A 19271-nucleotide genomic window follows, 5' to 3' on the forward strand; every position below is an offset into this window, starting at 1 on the left:
ATAGGCCTACTTAAAATTACCAAGTGGCCGCATATGACGGGAGAAATTAAGATATTAGAATTGCAGCCATTGTGTTATACCACAAAGTGACAAAAAGGAAGCTAAAATAAGGAAATGTAATGAACACGTGTTAATATTTCTTAAATGTTCCTCCATCCTATAATTAATTACTTACAAATGATTTGTCCAAATATACTGCAAAGACATTTTACCTGATCGTTTGTTTCCCCCTGGTGGTGAAACATTGTAACAAATTTTTTTTCTACGTCACTTGACTTTTAAATACGAGTGCTTATCAAATTTTACATTCATTTGATGTCAGATTTTCAAATGTTTTCATCTCGAAATCTGTTACAGGGCAGTAACAGATTTCGAGATGAAAACATTTGAAATCTGTAACAGATTTCTATATGCCCTATGTGTTTTTTAGATGTTTCCCTCATTTAAGTTCCTTGGTTCAAATAACTGCAGTCAGCAAAAGCCTGTTAACCAGTGATTAATTGAAATCATGTGCGGTTGAAGCAGGGAAACATCTAAAACCTGCAGGGCGGTGTCCCTTGAAGACCAGGGCTGGGAAATCTGACATTTTTATATGATGCAAGAAAACAAATAACTTGGTGAATTGGGAATAAGAGTCCAATGTGGACTTTCGTGACATTTTCTGAAATTTATTATCATAAATAATAAACATATTTATTATTTATGCATGTTAACAGAGTGTTACCCAGTGACGTGCGGTGAGGTTCATAGCTGGTGAGGCACTGACGTCATCAGAATCAGATTTGCAAATAGATGCATAGATTGACAGCAGTTTACAGGTTATGTTTCACTTCTGCATCCTTACACACCTCCTGCTTCGATTGAAAGTCCACTTGAGAAAACTTTTTTAGTGTTGTAATGTAGTCATCCATGTCGAAAGTCGGGATAAGCGAGAGGAAAAAAATCACTATCTCTATTATAATCTATCGCTGCACTTGACTTGCTTCCCGAATCGTTTAGCCTAGCTCGCTGTCACTTACTCGGCAGTTGAGGAGTGAACAAGACGAACGTCTGGGATCTTGAGCGCCCCCTGCCATGAGGCAAGAGAACTGCCTTGTTCTCTGCCGTTTATAATCGCTCATTACACGAAACACGTTACACAAACACAGTTGGTGACAAAAGCACTGTACATTATATACATAAGCTAAATTATTGGAAATAAGTTCACATATTAAATTTGTTTAAACCATTCAGCAACATGCTCTCCGCTTAGCAGCCAGCGCAGAGCCAGGGGTTGCGCAATCCAAGGTGAGGCAGAGCTGCTGCCTCACCGCATCGCCCAAGCATTTGAATGGGAAAATAAGAAAATTCAGCGATTTTGAACAAATAAAAATCGAAATTGGTGAAGCTACACGAAAAATAAATATTTTTTAGTACAAACCACCGGATGAATATAACAATTTAAATTACTTTATGATTATATATTTTCTTTCTTTCCATGATGGCTGGTGAGGCACTGCCTCACCTGCCTCCCCTGACCGCACGTCACTGGTGTTACCTGACTTCTGACTTAACCTGTTCTTCTTACAGTCAATACATAATAAAAGGTTTTGTTAAAGTGTCTATACAGGTTGCAACAACAATGAACAATTGTTGTGACACATTTATAAAAGTACAAGTAGTTTTCAGTCTACTGCCTTATTTAACTAATTATAGTGATCATTTTACATACACCCCGGGTGACCTTTGGTGTCCCGGGATGTTTTACATACATCTCGGGGTGTATGTAAAACATCCCGGCATTAGTTAAATGACATAAAGACAACAAGTTTAGCAATTTCTTTTTCCATTTGTTTTTTTTTGTGTACAAATTAAATACATTCCCTCCTCTGGAGGATCAATGCATCATGACAACTTATAATAGCCCATTTACACACAAAAATACATATTAACAACACAAAGTTAAAACTGATCTGAAATTCAAATTACTAACTCAGTGCAATTAGCATCAAAATTCTACATCGCAAATTCGAATGTAAACTTCAAAAGAAAACATGTGAAAACAGTAAATAAATTGCAAAAAATGAGGATTGCTTCAAACACCAAGAACCGGCTGGATTATTAACGTCACAATAGGTGGTTTAAAAAAAATTTTAATAAATAAATCCAGTTGTCAGCAGAAAAAGCAAAATATCTCTTAACCAAGAGCAACAACTATTTGTTTTCGTAAAACCAGCGGAAGTGTATTTTTATTGACTGGTCATGCACTTGAATCTGTTCTTAAAGTAAAAGATCTCATTATGGCTAATACCCGTATTTGTAGAAGAGTATCGAAACAGCTCATAGGCCATCTGTGTTTCTGTTTTAGTCCAAGGCAGATTGATCTTTGACGCGTGGTTAATGATGACGTCACTGCAGGAGCCGATGTGCATGGTGCCCAGAGCATCTACAAAAAACTCTGCAGAAATAAAAGGCAAAAATAAGTTATGCATGTATTTAAAGCTTTATTCTAAGATATTAACATATTTAATGGCCTCTAACCTAGATGGCCTGTTCTTGACAGGCGCGGGTCAAAGCCAACCTGTCGAACTTTGTCCGTTCGAGCCATGAAGAAGTTGATGACGGCGTCTGCGACTACACAGTTGGGAAATCCCTCAATAGCATGGTGGTATCCAATCCTCATATTTAAACAGTCGCCTTCCTCTCCGCCTTCTTCCACTGAAATGGTGTGACGGTATGTGGCAGTGTAACCAGTAACCTCTCTCACTGCACCACCAACCTGATGTTTATGCAAAAAAAAAGAAAGAAAAAAAAAGAGATAGATACGTTCACTTAAAAGGAAAAAAATAGCAAGAAATGGTTGACAGTCTGGTAGGGTCAGTGCTATTTAAATGTGCACACTATCTGAATATCGCATTTATTTGTTCATCTTACTCTCCACTTGATTTTGTATAGGCTAAGATATGATACTTTTACACCTTCTTGTGCCATGTAATATAAATCATTAGTATCGACATGCAGATGTCTCTGTCTGTTGCCTTATACAGAATGAACTCCATTAAGCAAGCTGTGGTGCAGTCTGTACAGTCTGTGGTGGCTCCAAAACATTTAGGCCATTTATGCTACGGCCTAAACACAAACATGCAAGCATGTTAGATCGCAGCTCAACTACCAGGCAGACTTTCACATCCTGTTCAGTGAACCGTGTACAAGTGTTTTTTGTGGCAAAGCCTGACGTACTGCAGATGAAACTTCCCCTTATCATCTGCTTTCAAAAATGAGGTTCGTCTTCTCGCCCTGTAATCACTACTGTGCTTAAACGCTTTATTAGGCTTTGACACACATCGAAACTAAATCCTGTTCCTGTTATTTTAATAATGTCTTATATTATTGACAAAATATAAAGACATGGTCTCCAGAGCTGATCTAGGGAAAATTATTCATGTTATCACGCTTCGGCTGTCGCAGTGCTGTGGCTCTCTTTTTTTGTATTTAACTATGATAAATGTTGACCGGTGCTTTGTGTTGTCATGGAAAAAGTATTTAACAAAGGGTAGAGAAACTGTTCAAAAATTAAAAAGATCGATCTTTGTCTTTAGATACTTTATTCGAAGGCTTAGACTCTGAAAGTAAGAGAAGCAGTTCTCCAAAATGAAGCTGTACATACCCTTCACACTTAACCACATTCTGTCTTTACACACACGAAAGAAAAGAACAAATGGGCAAAACTCAAACCTTTCAATAACAGAAAAAAAAAACTGGACGTATAGAAACACAATACACAATGAACTGACACATGCTAAACCCTTCTTGCTCTCTGTGGTTTTCACTCACGCTGTCTTTCCTTTTGGCGTGCAATTACTTCTTGCACTTTGCCCTAAGCTTTTGCATTCATGAACTTAGAAAGGAAATAAAGCAAACATATGTATCAATTCCACCACTTCACTTTGAAAATGCTTCATATGCAAATAAACTTTCTTTACTTGCATAGAAACCAAATGTGTGAGGTGGATTGTTCTAAACTTCAGACTGTTTAACTTAGATGGGTTTGGACCACTACTTTTTCTTTCAACTTCTAAAATATCAAAAATACATACATTTCTTTAGCACTTTAACTGTTTGACCTGAGTCAAAACTTTCAACCCAACAACAAGCCATATCTGTCAAGTCTCCCGCTTTGGCTGAGAAACTACTGTTTTTCTACCCACTCCCCCTTCCCACTGTTTTCCCGTTTTAGTATTTTCCTGTAAATAACTCTCATTATGGTCTGGAAACTTCTATGTTCCACAGTAGGAAGCTGTGGGTGAGCGTGAGAATGAGAAAGTTTGTATTTTAATCCAAGGACAAAATCACTAACTTCTTAAGAAGTGTTAATACCTAGATGGTTACATAGTCAGAGGTCAAAAAGAAACTTGTGACTTGACTCTTGGCCTCCTAACAGTTTGGAGTTCATATGGATTCAACAGACAGGCAGTAATTGCACAAAGCCCTTTGATCTTTCTTAAATATACTAGTCAGTGGTATAATTAATATTTTTTTAAACACAAATATACACTGACAAGAAGAAAAAACAAGATAATGGATCCACAACAAGAGTTTACAAAACATAACATTTCTAAAAGTTTACTGGAAAACAACCAAATTCCTCTAGGTGTGTATTGGACAAATGACTTGACATGAAGTACAGAAATTTAGGCTTGCATTTTTTCAGCCCCTCTAATATGGGCCGGTGTATTGCCCTGGTTTGAAGGAATGAAAGAAGGCTTTGAAAAATAAGCAATAAGAAATATAACAAATGACTAAATCAGAGCAGCTGATTTGTTTTGATCAACTTACCAGATCCAGTGTGGTTTTCTCCAGGATGTCCACCATCTTTTCCAGCTTGGTGTTTGCAGTAAAGATAAAATCGTCGTCCACCCAGAGCACATACTTGGTAGTCACTTGAGACACAGCCAGATTTCTTCCTGCAAACCAACCCTACAAAGAAAAATTTAGTTACTTTGACTGAGTCATTATGCTTTTACCAAAACATAGGATCAAGCAAACATTTTACCTTTGCAAATGGCATAATGTATTGCTCAATATGAGGGCCGGTCATTTTTTGGGGGTGTTCGTTATCATCCGCTATAATTATGAGGATGGTGGGATAAAACGCCCTTATGCTGGCGATGAGATCGTTGAGTTTGTCGTAGCGCAAAAAGGTCTTGGTAGCGATGGTAACCAGAGAGGTAATGTTGTACCCTGAGTGACAACATAAACAAAGCAAATAATAAACACAATAAAATGCATTCTACTATAATGCTATAAATTGTTAATGAAATACAATATGTGCTCACAAACCTTTACTTTGTCCAGATTTGTAAAGTTTTGGAACAACTCTGTGTCCAACCTTGATGGTGAAAAATGACTGGTGGCCTTCAGTCGCAAACTGAACTGCCGGATGAAGCAAAAGCTGATAAGTGAAAGTACATAAGATGCAATGAGCTTATCAAAGAATTGAAGGCGCAACAAATTATTCGTACTCATATTTCCTGCATAGTTAGTGTGAAGAATTTAGAGTAAAGTGTACGCATCTCAAAATCTTCTAACCAATCAGATTATCATCATAGCTATGGTGAAACGTTTCTGCATACATGTTTCCCTCTGCATTAACAAACGCTGCAGGGTTTGTTATTGAGAAACATTCCCAGATCGTGATGTTGCCACTGATGTTTACAGCGATGTACTCTTGTTCTCCTTTTTCACCAAATGTGACACTGTTAGCTCTAGCAGAGAAATAGCTGCTCAATTAAGAAGCCAGTTAAAATTTATGCATACACAATATTGTAAAGACGTGTTTTAACTTTTATATCAGTCAGATTACATTGACAATCGTTTTACTCATAAACGCAACTAAATATGAAAACATCTGAGGGGTGAAAATTATTTGTAGACATTTTAAAAGCTGTTGCACTCAATTCCTTGAGACGTCGCTTAAAAATGTGTTAATGTTGTTTAATGCTTAGGATTCTCAATTGGCTTGTATTCTCTCTATGCATCTTTCTTTTCCACCTCCATGTCAATTACATTTGAAATAAACACATAGCAATTTCTATAAAAGTTTCATATATATCGAGTACAGAATCTTAGCGAAAGCCGCAATGCTGCGCATGTGAAGGTAAATGTGCACAACAAATCTGAGTGCCACACTGCGGGAAATGGCAGTCTAAAAAAAAGAAAGTGCCACGATGTTAAAATGTGAATGATAGGATTTAATTAATAAACTATAGAAATAGAGATCATTATACTAAGGACTATGAGAATCTATGTCTGTTTGTTTATAGAATGTGTGCCTTTTAGCAACGTCTGCAGGAGGAGATAAGCATGACCAGCCACTCCCAGAGAACTGGCCTGACAGGGAAACACCCAAGGGCTAAAGATAGGAGTTTGTGGCCCAGAGATACTGGAACTGTGAGTAAAACTTCACATGCAGAAAGATAGGACATTGCATTGTATAGAAAAGATAGATAAATGTGTGTTAGCAGCTGGGTTTGTTATTTGCCCCTCCCCTAATTAGCATCTGCTAATCTATGTAAACAGGGTTCTCAAATTACAATAGAAGGAGAAGAAAAAGGGAACAGCAGAGCAAGTTTGGAGACCGAAACGATCGCTTCCCATTCTTTCTCTCCTCGAGTAACAAATTGTAATTCATTTGCCTCTTTTTCCTTTGTGACTGTGTGAAGGTGTTTAGGGTATTTGAACCTGACAGTGAACTTTACCTAGGTCTGAGGTCATTGGATGAAATATGGTGTTGGTATATGTGACAAACTGGAGCTGCCTGTTCAGAGCATAGAGAGCCGGACTCGACAGTGAAATGTGCTTTTCACCCATTCCTTCTACAGAGACCCTGTCCACTGTGGCAGCAACGTCAAAAGTTCCCATTGTCGCTGTCAAATGTACCTGTTTTCAGACAAGATTTAAAAAAAAAATAAGTATAAGCCACTTAAGACAATCTGTGTACAAAAAAAAAAAAAAAAAAAAAGTTACCATATAGCTGTTTTTGCCATCCAGCCTGAGACCCAGACCTGTGGAGAGAGTGGTGATGTGGATGGAACGCATTAATGGAGCAGAAGATGAAAATAAGCTCACTAGTAAACTCAAGATTGGTTATTAAGGTAAACTGTTTATACCACAGTTTCTTACACTGTCACATGTAATTATGTATTATTACCTGGGATGATGATTGTTTTGAGGGGTTGCACCTTCACACCTTGGGTCGGATACTGAAGAGGATTGTCAGCCTCGGCAATGACGAGCATCTCTGCTGGATTATGGGACCTGCACACAAAGACAAACGGGGAAAAACAGGTCGGTGTGACTGAAGCTACTCTTGACTTCACCAGGCTGACCTCTTTTTTCTAACAGTAACGCAGTTAGCCTGCTGATGCTTCCACACTTATAGCAGACATACATCCACACAAGGCACAGAAAGTTGCAATTTACATACGACTCAAGCATTTCCATCAATTACTAGTGCAAATCAGTACTATTAACTGATCAGATTAATAAAATAATGACATGCAATAAAGTAATAAACTAAAGAACAATTTTCTACTTTCTTCATTACTTGACCAATTAAAAACCTTGAATATCCTATTTTTTTAGATAGCAACACAAAGTTTACTTTTGGCGTTGTTAAGAAAAAAATAAGTCAATTTAAGTGTTGAATTGCTCAAAAGTCAGATTTCTTTTGGGATGAAGTGTTAATTGTTAATGATCAGCAGCCTGGTTTTTTTATGTCTGTGACGGAGGAGCCGTCATGAATTAGGACATATTTAGAGTCCATGTCAGTTATGCAGGCACACCCGCACATATACAAACAATCACTAACTTACTTTTTTGTTGCAGGTTGAGCTGAGAAGGTTCATTGTGGGTGCACACGCAGTGTTCCTATTTCAGTTAAACATTCATCCAAAATCCATTATTTTCAGAATCAAACATTTTCCTGGTTTTATTTTCAAGTAGGGGTTTTTTTTCTAGATGGTGGCTTGCTAGGAGGCAGTCACATGATGACTGCATGATGGCATCAGATTAGTACCAGATGTTTCGTATCACATTGAGTATTGTATTTTTGTTTACAAGTTTGTTGATTTATTTCTGTTATTGTTATTATTCTTCTTCTTATTATTATTATTTTGTATACTTTAAGAGTTTAATTGAGTTGGAAGTAATTGTTTAGTTCTTGATTGTTTGGAGTGTCTGTGGGCGGAGCCTGTGGCTTTAAAAGCAGGGCTCTGTTCCACAGGCTGGCAGTCTGTGCTTAGACTCACGCTGGAGGTGAGACTGTTGATCTGATGCTGAATAAAATCCTCTAAAAACAATCTCCGACTTGGACTAGTCATTATACTTGACTGAATCATAAGAGAACCCCGTCACAATGTCGCTATGATTAAGAGCGATACGTGTGAGCTTCATGGATCAGTGCTCAACCGGTGGTATTGGAGGAAAGGTTTAAATAGCTATAAAAAAACTTGTGGCTTTCATTGTGAGAGTAGCTGCTTGCTGCAAAACCAAGCAGTATATCACAGGAAGTTACAATTTGAAAGACGAGAAGATATGCATCGACTTATTGATGCTCTTTGAAATACTTTTACTTTCATTGGGGTGTAACTTTCTTTAAAAAGAAGATGCAGCCTGTTTGTCGGTCAGACAGTCTAGGGATGTTGATCCCTAGGGATCAGACAGTCCCTATTGATCTGTTAATAACAGTTTGATGTTAACAGATCAAACTATTAATATTTTTCCACAACATCTGGTGCCGCATATAAGTTTAAACAAATTTAAATTAGATCCCAAATTCTTCAGCGCACACATTGCACATTGAGATAAGAGAAGGGTGTGGTCACAGTAATCTTATCTTTTATTCTTACCTTCTCAACAACTGGTGGTACTCCTCTGCTCTCTGTTGCTGTACACTCTCAGGATCAGATTGTATTTCTAAGAACGCCTGCTGGAGGTTGTGAGCCCAAACACGAGGGAAGAGTAGATTGGAGAATGGTAAACGAAAGGTTTCCTCTCCGGCCTGGCACACACATGCGTTCTGAGGCAACTGACTGTGGGAGAAGTTGAAGAAAATTAGCAAGGACAAAAAGATGAATTTACAGAAAAAAGTAATATACACACCTTGCCACATTTTCTTTGATCTTGTAGGGAATGTCAGAATAATCAGTCATGATGCGTTGACTTTTCTCAATGAGCAGTTTTTGGATTTCATTGCCTTGTCCTGGTTGTATATTAACTCCAAAGGTGTTTGAAGGGCTCCAGATGTAATGGAGGACAATTAGCAACAAAGCAAGAAATGAAATCACTTTAAGGCCCTGTCTGCAGTTAAAACGCATCTGGAGAAAAATGACAGGAATATCAAAACGACATGACAGAAACACATAAATGGAGATTATAAACCATCTAAAGACAAAGGTCGACCTGTCTCTAATTTATTGAGCTGTTTCCATTCCCTTTCGATAAAAATAATTTTCACAACACCTTCTTGTCCTTCATCAGTGTGTGACCTCTGAAATATATTTATGAAATAATAATGGAAACTTCTATTGAAAACATTCCTAAACCTTGTGGAAAGCTTTTCTGGAAAGTCACAGCCATTTTGGCTGCAACAGGCTGACATCACTATAAATTCTATGATTTATTATAGAATATCATTATAACTTATACAGTATATGTGTGTATATGCTTAAAAATATTAACACAGTTGAACAAAACATCTAGATCCCTCAACATGAGAGTGAGGTGGGAGCAAATTAGATGCAAATAGTGGGTGGCTAGACAGAGAGTGAGGATATAACTGAGCCTTATGGGTTCAGTTTAACCTTTATGAACCCATAAGGTTGACCTTAAGCTAAGATCTTATGGGTTCAATTTAACCATAAGGCTAATTGTTTCTGTGTAACCAGAAACAATCATTTACGATTTTTTCTCTAACAGAACGTTAAAAGGTTCTGAGACACCAAAACACATAAAGTTTACTCTGTGACTCTATGGCTGTGTCAAGGCTGCCTAAGGCAGCAGTTCCCAAACCTGTTCGTACAGTACCCGCCAAACGACTGCCAATCTTATCTGCAGCTACCAAATGATGCAGAAACCTCTTGATAACCTATTCATTTAAATCAGGTGTTCGGAAGCAAGAAGGCACCTAACACATGCAGAGCAGGGTTACTTGAAGACTAGGTTTGGGAACTACTGGCTAGGGATGACCATGTTTGGATTCCCAAAAAAAGACACCACTTGACCCAGTCCTGAAACAGACCAGGGATGCACAATATCAACATTGGTATTCGCCATTGTCAGTCACTTTCTAATAAAATCAGTATCAGTTTAATACAAAAAACTAAAACTAAAACTGGAATGTTTATTTCTACCTTTGTATCATTTGTAAATGTTTTTCAAGAGGGGGATATACTTGCCACCCCTGTTGCCACCCCAGCCGGCGTCTATAAATTCAAGAAATAGCTATGGCAAATCGGACATTAAGAGCATGAATAGAATTGAATGCAACACAATGTAAGTTGACACCTACTCCTGAGTATTGGCAAGTACAAGAGAAGCTGCAAGGATAGAGCGCGAAGCAGCAGCATTGATGGATGGGGATTGGACACTACGTCACTTGTCGTGCGCTACACACGCGCTATTGCTATCCATTGAGTCAGGAATATCAAGAAAATACCACAATCACACAAAGAATCTGAAAAAAGGATGAAACGTTTAGTTGAACAGTGGGCCAGTTATGCTAGTCTAACTTCTGCTAGCCTGCTATCGACCTCCTTAACGTGCTGCACAGTTCGGTGCATTTTAGTTCCATTAGCACTAAAATAAGGCGTCCCACACACCAACTCATGAGTAGAGTAGGTGTTTATATCAGCTAATCAACCACCGCTGTGCTGAGGCAAAAACTTAATTGCAATATAAACATCTGACTGCATAATTTAACGGACTGAATGATCTATTTTGTTTTTTTTTTGTGTGGGGAATGTTTGTTTTTTTGGGGTTGACTCCCCCTGACAGACTTGAAAGCAATCTCTGCTTTATCTGCTCATTTAGATATTATCTGTCGGTTGCCATGGCAACAGGTCGCGTGTAAGGTAGAAGGTCACACGGAGCAAGAAAAAGGTGGTTTTGTTCTTCACCTGTTTATCAGTGTTACTGTACCTTTATTGTGGCACACTGTGATGGTCTGAGCAGTCGAAGGAGATTCAGGCACAGGTTTAGATTCAAAAGTGTCTTTTTTATTGAACCCAAAACAAAGAACATGGGTCAATAATGAACAAATTACAAATTTGGGCCCATAAAAGAGGTCAAAGTAACAAAATTCAACTCAGGCTAACAAACAGACCTACTGATATGAGACAAAAGGGGAAACTTAAATACTGGCTGATCAGGCCACATAGAAGACACAAAGGGGGAAACACAAAAACCTAACTATAACTAACAAAGGAAAATCCCATTCCCCCCCTCTTGCTGATGAGTAGTGGTGTAAACCAATTTGCAGTTTCAATAGGCTGGCTCCACCCCTTCTCCACCTCTGTTCTGCTGAAGGACTGGAGCAGCCAGCACGCATTTGGGTGGCTGTAGTTGCAGCCATCACACACTCCCCCTCTTCAAATCTCTTGCTGGGACAGCGAGAGACAGTCCGCGATGCAATTGTCCTTGCCAGGGATATGATGGATGGTGTTAGAGCTGGATCATGTGTTGCATCTCAATGATGTTAGCAGGGATTTTAAACCCCAAAGGTAACTCAGGCTTAGAGCTAGAAGATGATTCTACAACAGTGTGTTGAAAGTTCTCTTGCCGTCGCCGTTTGCGGGACTTGCGAGACTTCCCGGGCGTGGTCTCCAGGTCCGCATCATAAAAAGGCAAGGCACAGAGTGGTTGCAGAGACTCCTCCCTTTTACTAGCCTGAGATCTGGTTAATGCCACATTGCACACACTGCTAGAGGTCAACAAATCACACAACACCGGCAGATCTTGACCCAAAACTATTGGAGATGGCAAGTTCTCAGCCACACCAATATTTAAAAGGTAAAGTTGGCCTTGTACTTTAATATACAGCTCTGCTGTTGGATACAATAACTCATGTCCGTGAACACAGCGGACAGGAATTGTTTCCACATTAACTTTATTTGCTGGGACAAAGTCTTTGTGTACCAGGGTTTGTGTACTTCCTGAATCAATGAGGGCCTTTAATTGCTTACCCTCAACTTCAATTAAGGTCGTCCTCAAGCCAAACAGCACTTTAGAGTCCACACTTTTTCTCGGCACAAAACACATTTGTGTTATCTTTGTAGAGTTTTTCGGGCACATTGGTTTTGTGTGCCCTTCCATCCCACACAGATAACAAATCACTGTCTTGGTTGGGGCTCTTGATGGTGCATTCAGTGGCTGGGTCTTTACAGGTTTACTCTCCCCTGCCTTTTGGTAGTGGGGAACAGGTTTTGAAACCTCCCTCATTTTCTATGCTGTTTGACTCCATGGTTGTCCCTTTTTCCGTGCGGCCACAAACACGTCAGCCAACTGTGCAGCTTCTGCAGTCGACTTTGGGTTATGTTCTTTTATCCATATCTGCAACTCAGGAGACAGCATTCTTAAGTATTGTTCCAAAATGATTATTTCACCGACCTCATGCACAGTTTTTTGTTTTGGCATCACCCACTTTCCGTACAACTCTTTCAGTCTTGCATACAGTTCTTTTGGATTCTCATCTGGTTTTACTTCCAGTGATCGAAATCTCAATCTGTACGTCTCAGGATTGATGTCATACTTTTGAAGAACAGCTTCTTTAACTTTATCATACTCCAGCGAGTCATCCATATCCATATGAACATACGCACCTCTTGCTTTACCGGTGAGTAGTGGAATCAGATGGAAAACCCAATCCACTCTTTTCCACCGGCAAACTAGAGCCATGCGTTCAAATGTTGTCAGAAAATGTTCAATATCATCTTCATCTGTCAGTTTCTCAAGTCTGGGTTCATGAGAGTGAAACTGACCTGAGGGAGCATACATTTGCTCATTACTGCCACATGGAGGATCATCATCTTCACCTGCTTCTGATTGCGATTCATCCATTTGAGGCTCAGAGGCAGGGGTGGTACGAGCTTGCACTTCCACCTGTAATAGCTGAAATTGGTGTCATAGTGCACTGAAGCGCTGTTCCTGCCGCTCAAACTCCTCCCTTCGTCTTACTTCCTGGGCTTCCTGTTGGCCCATATGAGCACGAAGAATGGAAATCACTTCAGATATTGTTGGCTCCTTACCCTCATTGCTTTCTACCCCTCCAGAGGCTCCACTTTCTTCTCCAACTTGCTCCTCCATTCCAACAGGTTGGTTTTGAGGATCTCCTTTTGATCCTTTGACACTCCTTCCTGTTCTGTGCATAGCTTGATAACAGGGGAGGGACTAAAAAATAAATAAACCTGTGCTTTTGACTGTAAAAATCCCACTTCTGACACCAATTGTGATGGTCTGAGCAGTCGAAGGAGATTCAGGCACAGGTTTAGATTCAAAAGTGTCTTTTTTATTGAACCCAAAACAAAGAACATGGGTCAATAATGAACAAATTACAAATTTGGGCCCATAAAAGAGGTCAAAGTAACAAAATTCAACTCAGGCTAACAAACAGACCTACTGATATGAGACAAAGGGGGAAACTTAAATATTGGCTGATCAGGCCACATAGAAGACACAAAGGGGGAAACACACAAAAACCTAACTATAACTAACAAAGGAAAATCCCATTCCCCCCCCCCTCTTGCTGATGAGTAGTGGTGTAAACCAATTTGCAGTTTCAATAGGCTGGCTCCACCCCTTCTCCACCTCTGTTCTGCTGAAGGACTGGAGCAGCCAGCATGCATTTGGGTGGCTGTAGTTGCAGCCATCACACGCACTGAAGCAGCTGCAATTTCTTAAACTTAAACAAGTGACCAAACTGAACTAATTCCCTCCTTTGTTTGCAAAACGTGGCAATATAACAGTCATCAAACTATGGCTCTTACAGCAGCAATCATGTAAAATAAAATGACTTACCAACATAATTGAAATTTGCCCCTTCTTGCAACTTGACAGAACTAACAGAAACCAAATTTTTTTTATAGATTTGCATCAAGGAGAATTTATGTATCAAACATTATCTTAAGCCATATTATTAGATGTCTATGATAATAAATGATGGTGCTACTAATATTTTTGTGACATATTTCTGTTCGTTCTGCATTGGAATGGATTATTGGAAGCAGTACAAAAGACGTAAAAATAACTCACTGTACTACATTAAGAAATGATATTTAATCCCCAGTGCTAAATGAAGCTGATTTTGAAACAATGAAAGTCAAAAACAATATTTTGCAACAATTAAATCAAGTCCAAATTTAGGTAATTTGATTATGGTTTCTCCAGATGTGGGCAGAGTGCCCACAAATTATACTCAAGTAAGAACAAGGCAGCTTCAACATGCTTTTATTCAAGTAAAAGTAAAAAGTAGCATCCTAAGACATTACTCAAGTAAGAGTAAAAAAGCATTTGGTAAAAAGTCTACTCAAGTACTGAGTAACTGATCACATGATCAATTATTTAATATCTAAAAATTACACAATTAGATGGGCCAAAATATAAAGTTAAGTGGAAATTTTAGTATTTTAAACACAAAACTACAATTTTGTTCAAATAAGAGTAGTGATACTTTATAATAAAATTACTTGAGTAGAGGTCACTGGTCAAAAAAATTTTGAATATCATGAAAAGTTTATTTAAATCAGTAACTCCATTCAAAAAGTAAAATTTATATATTATATTCATTCGCTACATACATATATTTTAAATGCTTATTTCTTTTAGTGTTGACAATTATAACTCACAACTACTGAAAACTTCACATTCACTATCTCAGAAAATTAGAATATTGTGAAAAGGTTCAATATTGAAGAACCCCGGTGCCACACTCTAATCAGCTAACTAACTCAAAACACCTGCAAAAGCTTTTAAATAGTCTCTCAGTCCAGTTCTGCAGGCTACACAATCATGGGGACGACTGCTGACCTGACAGTTGTCCAAAAGATGAACTTTGACACCTTGTACAAGAGGGCAAGACACAAACGTCACTGCTAGAGAGTAGTGATGGTGAGATGAAGCCTCATGAGGCATTGAACCACTTGAGCCAATTGGTTCGAGAAAGGGTTCATTTCTTGAGGCTTCATGTGCACACGAAACCACCTATTGGCCAGGTGTACAATCACAGCCCGCTGTATCTTAACACATGTGATGCATTGAATTTTTGTCTATTATGGCTCTTGGGAATGACTTCACAAAAGGTGTACATATGTGTACAATAAAATATTGTTTGAACAATAAAATATTGTTTGAATGTATTCTCTGTGTAATTATTCCCAAAATAGTAGTGTCATGTGATATGGCATGTTGTGTAATAATGTTTTTCTGTGACTCTAGAAAAATGGCATGAGCTTAATCAGGCAGAGGACAGTGAAAGTGCTTGTGGAACGAGGGAGGGGGTAGTGAATAGGCTAATGCTTGTGTAACTTGGATGATTTCATTCATTTTTATTAAGAAACAACAATTTCTCCACAGTTTTAGGTTTCAAAGGATTTCTCTTTTTTGACACTACTTCTCCAGCCTTTGAAAAGACACACTCACATGGCACACATGATGCTGGGGTGCATAAATAAATAAGTGCAAGTTTGTACAGATTGGGGTACAGTGACCGATGATTATAGTATAGTATATAGTATAGTAATGAAATACCTTGGCTGGGTGAAGCTCCAGTTTCCTCCCTATTCTCATGCAAGGCACGGTAGTGTCTTAGCATGGATGAGGTGTTATTATTGTACCCCAACTCCTTGGTGCACAATAAACACCTCACCTTTACAGAAAATAAGAAACAGTGAAAAATACAGTTCCTCATAAGCAAACCTAATGCATCTGCAAATGTTCAGTTCACCTTACCTCTCGCTGGCTCCATCCTACTCCTATCCTGTCTTTGTGCTCCTAAATCTCCTATCTATCTATCTCTCTCCTAAACTCTCCAAACACCAAACTAACTGTCTCAAACTAAATAACCATTATCCAAACTCTGCTATCCAAACTATCAAAACTATATCCACTCTCTCAACTGACCGCAACTCGCCTACAACAACCCACATTTTGAATGGAGCCTGTGGGGTTTATAAAGCTGTCAAACCGCGCGACAAAATCTGAGCCATTTCCCGAAGCAGTCACGTGGTACAGCCGGGCAGCGAGGCCTCGGACGTCATCGTTTTCGGCTCCTCCCCTAAATGAAGCAAGCCTCGATACGCGCTTTACGGAAACGCCCCCTCCATTACTCGACACACGCCTCGAAGCCTCGGCTCATCACGTAACATCACTACTAGAGAGGCTGCCTGTGCACAGAGCTCGGTGTTCAAGCACATAGAGAGGTGAAGGGGAGGAAAAGATGTGGTAGAAAAAAAGTGGACAACCATTTGTGATAACCGCATCCTGGAGGGGACTGTGAAACAAAACCCATTCACAAAGAGTGGACTGCAGCTGGAGTCAGTGCTTCAAGTGCCGCCACACACAGACGTATGCAAGACAAGGGTTTCAGCTGTCTCATTCCTTCTCTTGAACAAGAGACGACATCTGACCTGGGCTGAAGATAAACAGGATTGGACTGCTGCTGAATGGTCCAAAGTTATGTTTTCTGATGAAAGTAAATTTTGCATCTCCTTTGGAAATCAAGGTCCCAGAGTCTGCAGGAAGAGAGGAGAGGCACAGAATCCACATTGCTTGAGGAACGGTCAAGTTTCCACAATCAGTGAAACAGCAGATGTGTTAGTGCACAAACAGTGCACTAACACATCTGCTGGTGTTAGTGCACTGTGTGTTCTGAAGTCCAAGGACACTGCAACCACCTGCCAGGAAATTTTAGGGCACCTCATTCTTCCTACTGCTGACCAACTTTATGACGATGCAAATTTATTTTTCCAACAGAACGTATCACCTGCACACAGTGCCAAAGCACCAGTACCTGGTTTGAGGACCATGGTATTCCTGTTCTTACAATTGGCCAGCGAACTCGCCTGACCTTAACTCCAAAGAAAATCTATAGCGTATTGTGAAGAGGACGATGTGATACACCAGACCCAACAATTCAGAAGAGCTGAAGGTTACCATCAGAGCAACCTGGGCTCTCATAACGCCTGAGCAGTGCCACAGACTGATCGTCACACAGCACTGCTGCAGTAATACGGGCAAAAGGAGTCCCAAGTAAGTCTGAGTGCTGTACATGCTCACACTTTTCACTTTTTAGTTGGGCAACATTTCTAAAAATTGGTCTTAAGTGATATTATAATTTTCTGAGATAATGAATTTTGTGTTTTCTTTAGTTGTCAATAATAATAATCAACATTAAAAGAAAAGAAAAATTGAAATGCATCAGTCTGTGTAACAAATGAATGCAATATACAAGTTTCACTTTTTGAATGGAATTACTGATTTAAATCAACTCTGCCCATTCTGCTCAAGAAAAAAAACAAAATGTGCACCAATTCACGAACAAACGAGGCTGTAAACGTCAAAAATAAAATCCCGCGAGTTAAGGAAACTGCTTTTCCTGTTGATGGGAAGCTTATGCAATCATTAATGATGTTTGGATAAGGTTACGTTTGTTTTACAGCATAAAAAAAGAAATTTTAAAATAATTATTCAGACGTTCGCAGAGAAGAGAGGTCTCATAGAAAGGCTAAATTCTATCTACATTTGTTTAATGCGGAAATAAATGCAAGCATATCCTCACGTTCGCCTATCTGACGAAGATTTTCATATAATTCTGGTCATTCTTAAACATGTTTTCAAAGGCCAGGTCTTCAAATACAGCTCAAAAAAAAGGGGAGAAAAAGTTGAAATCTTACTGTAATTATTCTCCTTAAAGGCAGCACCCGGACCAAACTTCCTCTTTACTCAGATTAGAGAAATCCAGTGGCTGTTTGGGTTTCGCAACCTTGAGCACAATCGGTCTGGGCGTGAGGAAGTATAGATGTCCTCAGGCGCTGCAGGGCCACTCCTCACATCATGCCAATTAGCTCAAAGTCAGACCTGTTCTACATGCATGGTGAGCAATGTAAAAAGATTAAAATAACACTGAAGAAACCTCACTTCTATTATAATGTCCGTTCAACAGACATGTCAAACCGGTTTTCATATTCAGTACATCGGAATATTATTGAATCGCTGTATGTGTTTATTAACCTTAATGTACCGATTAGTTGATGTTTACAACTTTTTGTTAATGTTGTTTGTGACTATCTTCTGCTTACAGACAAGACTTTTATCAGGCCATTAAAAATAATGCAGAAATATTATATTAAAAGCTGTTATTCAAAAGGTATTTAAAATCTGACATGCGATTCTCAATGTTATGTGTATTCTAATTTTTTAAATTATGCTTTCACTGAAAGGCTTAAGTGCCTATTTCTGGAACAAAATATCAATTCGTGTTGCTTGCATAGAAGCGTTAGGGCGACCTTCAGTGGTAAAGAGTTGTACAGCTACATGTTTGCCTCCATTTATTTTTCTTTTGCATCTTGCATTTCTAATAAAAACGTGCCTTGTTTACATTAAACAAAATATCGCATATCTAAAGCAAAAACGAAATATATATATAATCAACTACTGGAAGTAATCATTATCCTATATTTATTGAAATTGATTTAGAAATGGGAAAATTTGTTAATGAAACCATAGAAAGATGGATATTTGGAAATGTTGATTGGGAAAAATATAAAATAATAACTGATGAAGAGGTGCAAAAGGTTAATATATTAGATAGATTTGGATGTTGAGGTAAATTATTCTATTTGTGAAGCCATTTTAAGTGCTGCACGTGAAACAATCCAAAGGAAAAGAGGAAAATATAAGAAGAAAATTGTACCCTGGTGGACGAAGGAATGTGATGGCGCAATTAAATCTCGAAATAAAGCTTTTAGATTGTTAAAGAGAAATCTGAATTTTCAGAATTTTATTGAATATAAAAGATCACAAGCTCTTGTTAAAAGAACGGTGAAAAAGGCAAAAAAGGTTTATTGGGGAAACTTTTGTGATTTGGTTGGAAGAGAAACAAAATTCAAAAGTTTGGGGAATGATAAAGCGAATGAATGGAATTAGAAGTGAATATGAATATCCAGTTCTGAAAGGTGGAAATGTTATTGCTGTGACTGAGGAGGAGAAGGCAAATATGTTGGTTAAAAAATTTGTTAAAG

The 19271-nt window shown here is 38.7% G+C and overlaps 1 protein-coding gene across 4 annotated transcripts; it reads right to left on the reverse strand.

Moving 5' to 3' along the window:
- Positions 1–1827: 1827 nt before the first annotated feature.
- On the reverse strand, positions 1828–18109 carry b4galnt1a (beta-1,4-N-acetyl-galactosaminyl transferase 1a). 4 transcript variants are annotated; one of them, XM_044119709.1, is made up of 12 exons: positions 17925–18109; positions 16659–16763; positions 9142–9356; positions 8889–9071; positions 7190–7296; positions 7006–7043; positions 6738–6918; positions 5320–5412; positions 5033–5220; positions 4816–4956; positions 2521–2758; positions 1828–2437 (listed from the first exon to the last, which is right to left on the reverse strand). In XM_044119709.1, exons 2-12 carry the CDS (start codon positions 16734–16736, stop codon positions 2229–2231), a joined length of 1671 nt encoding a protein of 556 aa, XP_043975644.1. In that variant the 5' UTR covers positions 16737–16763; positions 17925–18109; the 3' UTR covers positions 1828–2228. The 4 variants fall into 4 exon arrangements, with proteins under 4 accessions (XP_043975644.1, XP_043975671.1, XP_043975653.1 ...); XM_044119736.1 differs by lacking the exon at positions 16659–16763 and having other exon boundaries at positions 17925–18102; XM_044119718.1 differs by lacking the exon at positions 17925–18109 and having other exon boundaries at positions 16659–17891.
- Positions 18110–19271: the final 1162 nt, after the last annotated feature.

This window comes from Gambusia affinis, linkage group LG01 (assembly GCF_019740435.1).
Source record: "Gambusia affinis linkage group LG01, SWU_Gaff_1.0, whole genome shotgun sequence".
In the NCBI taxonomy this organism is placed as follows: Eukaryota; Metazoa; Chordata; class Actinopteri; order Cyprinodontiformes; family Poeciliidae; genus Gambusia; species Gambusia affinis.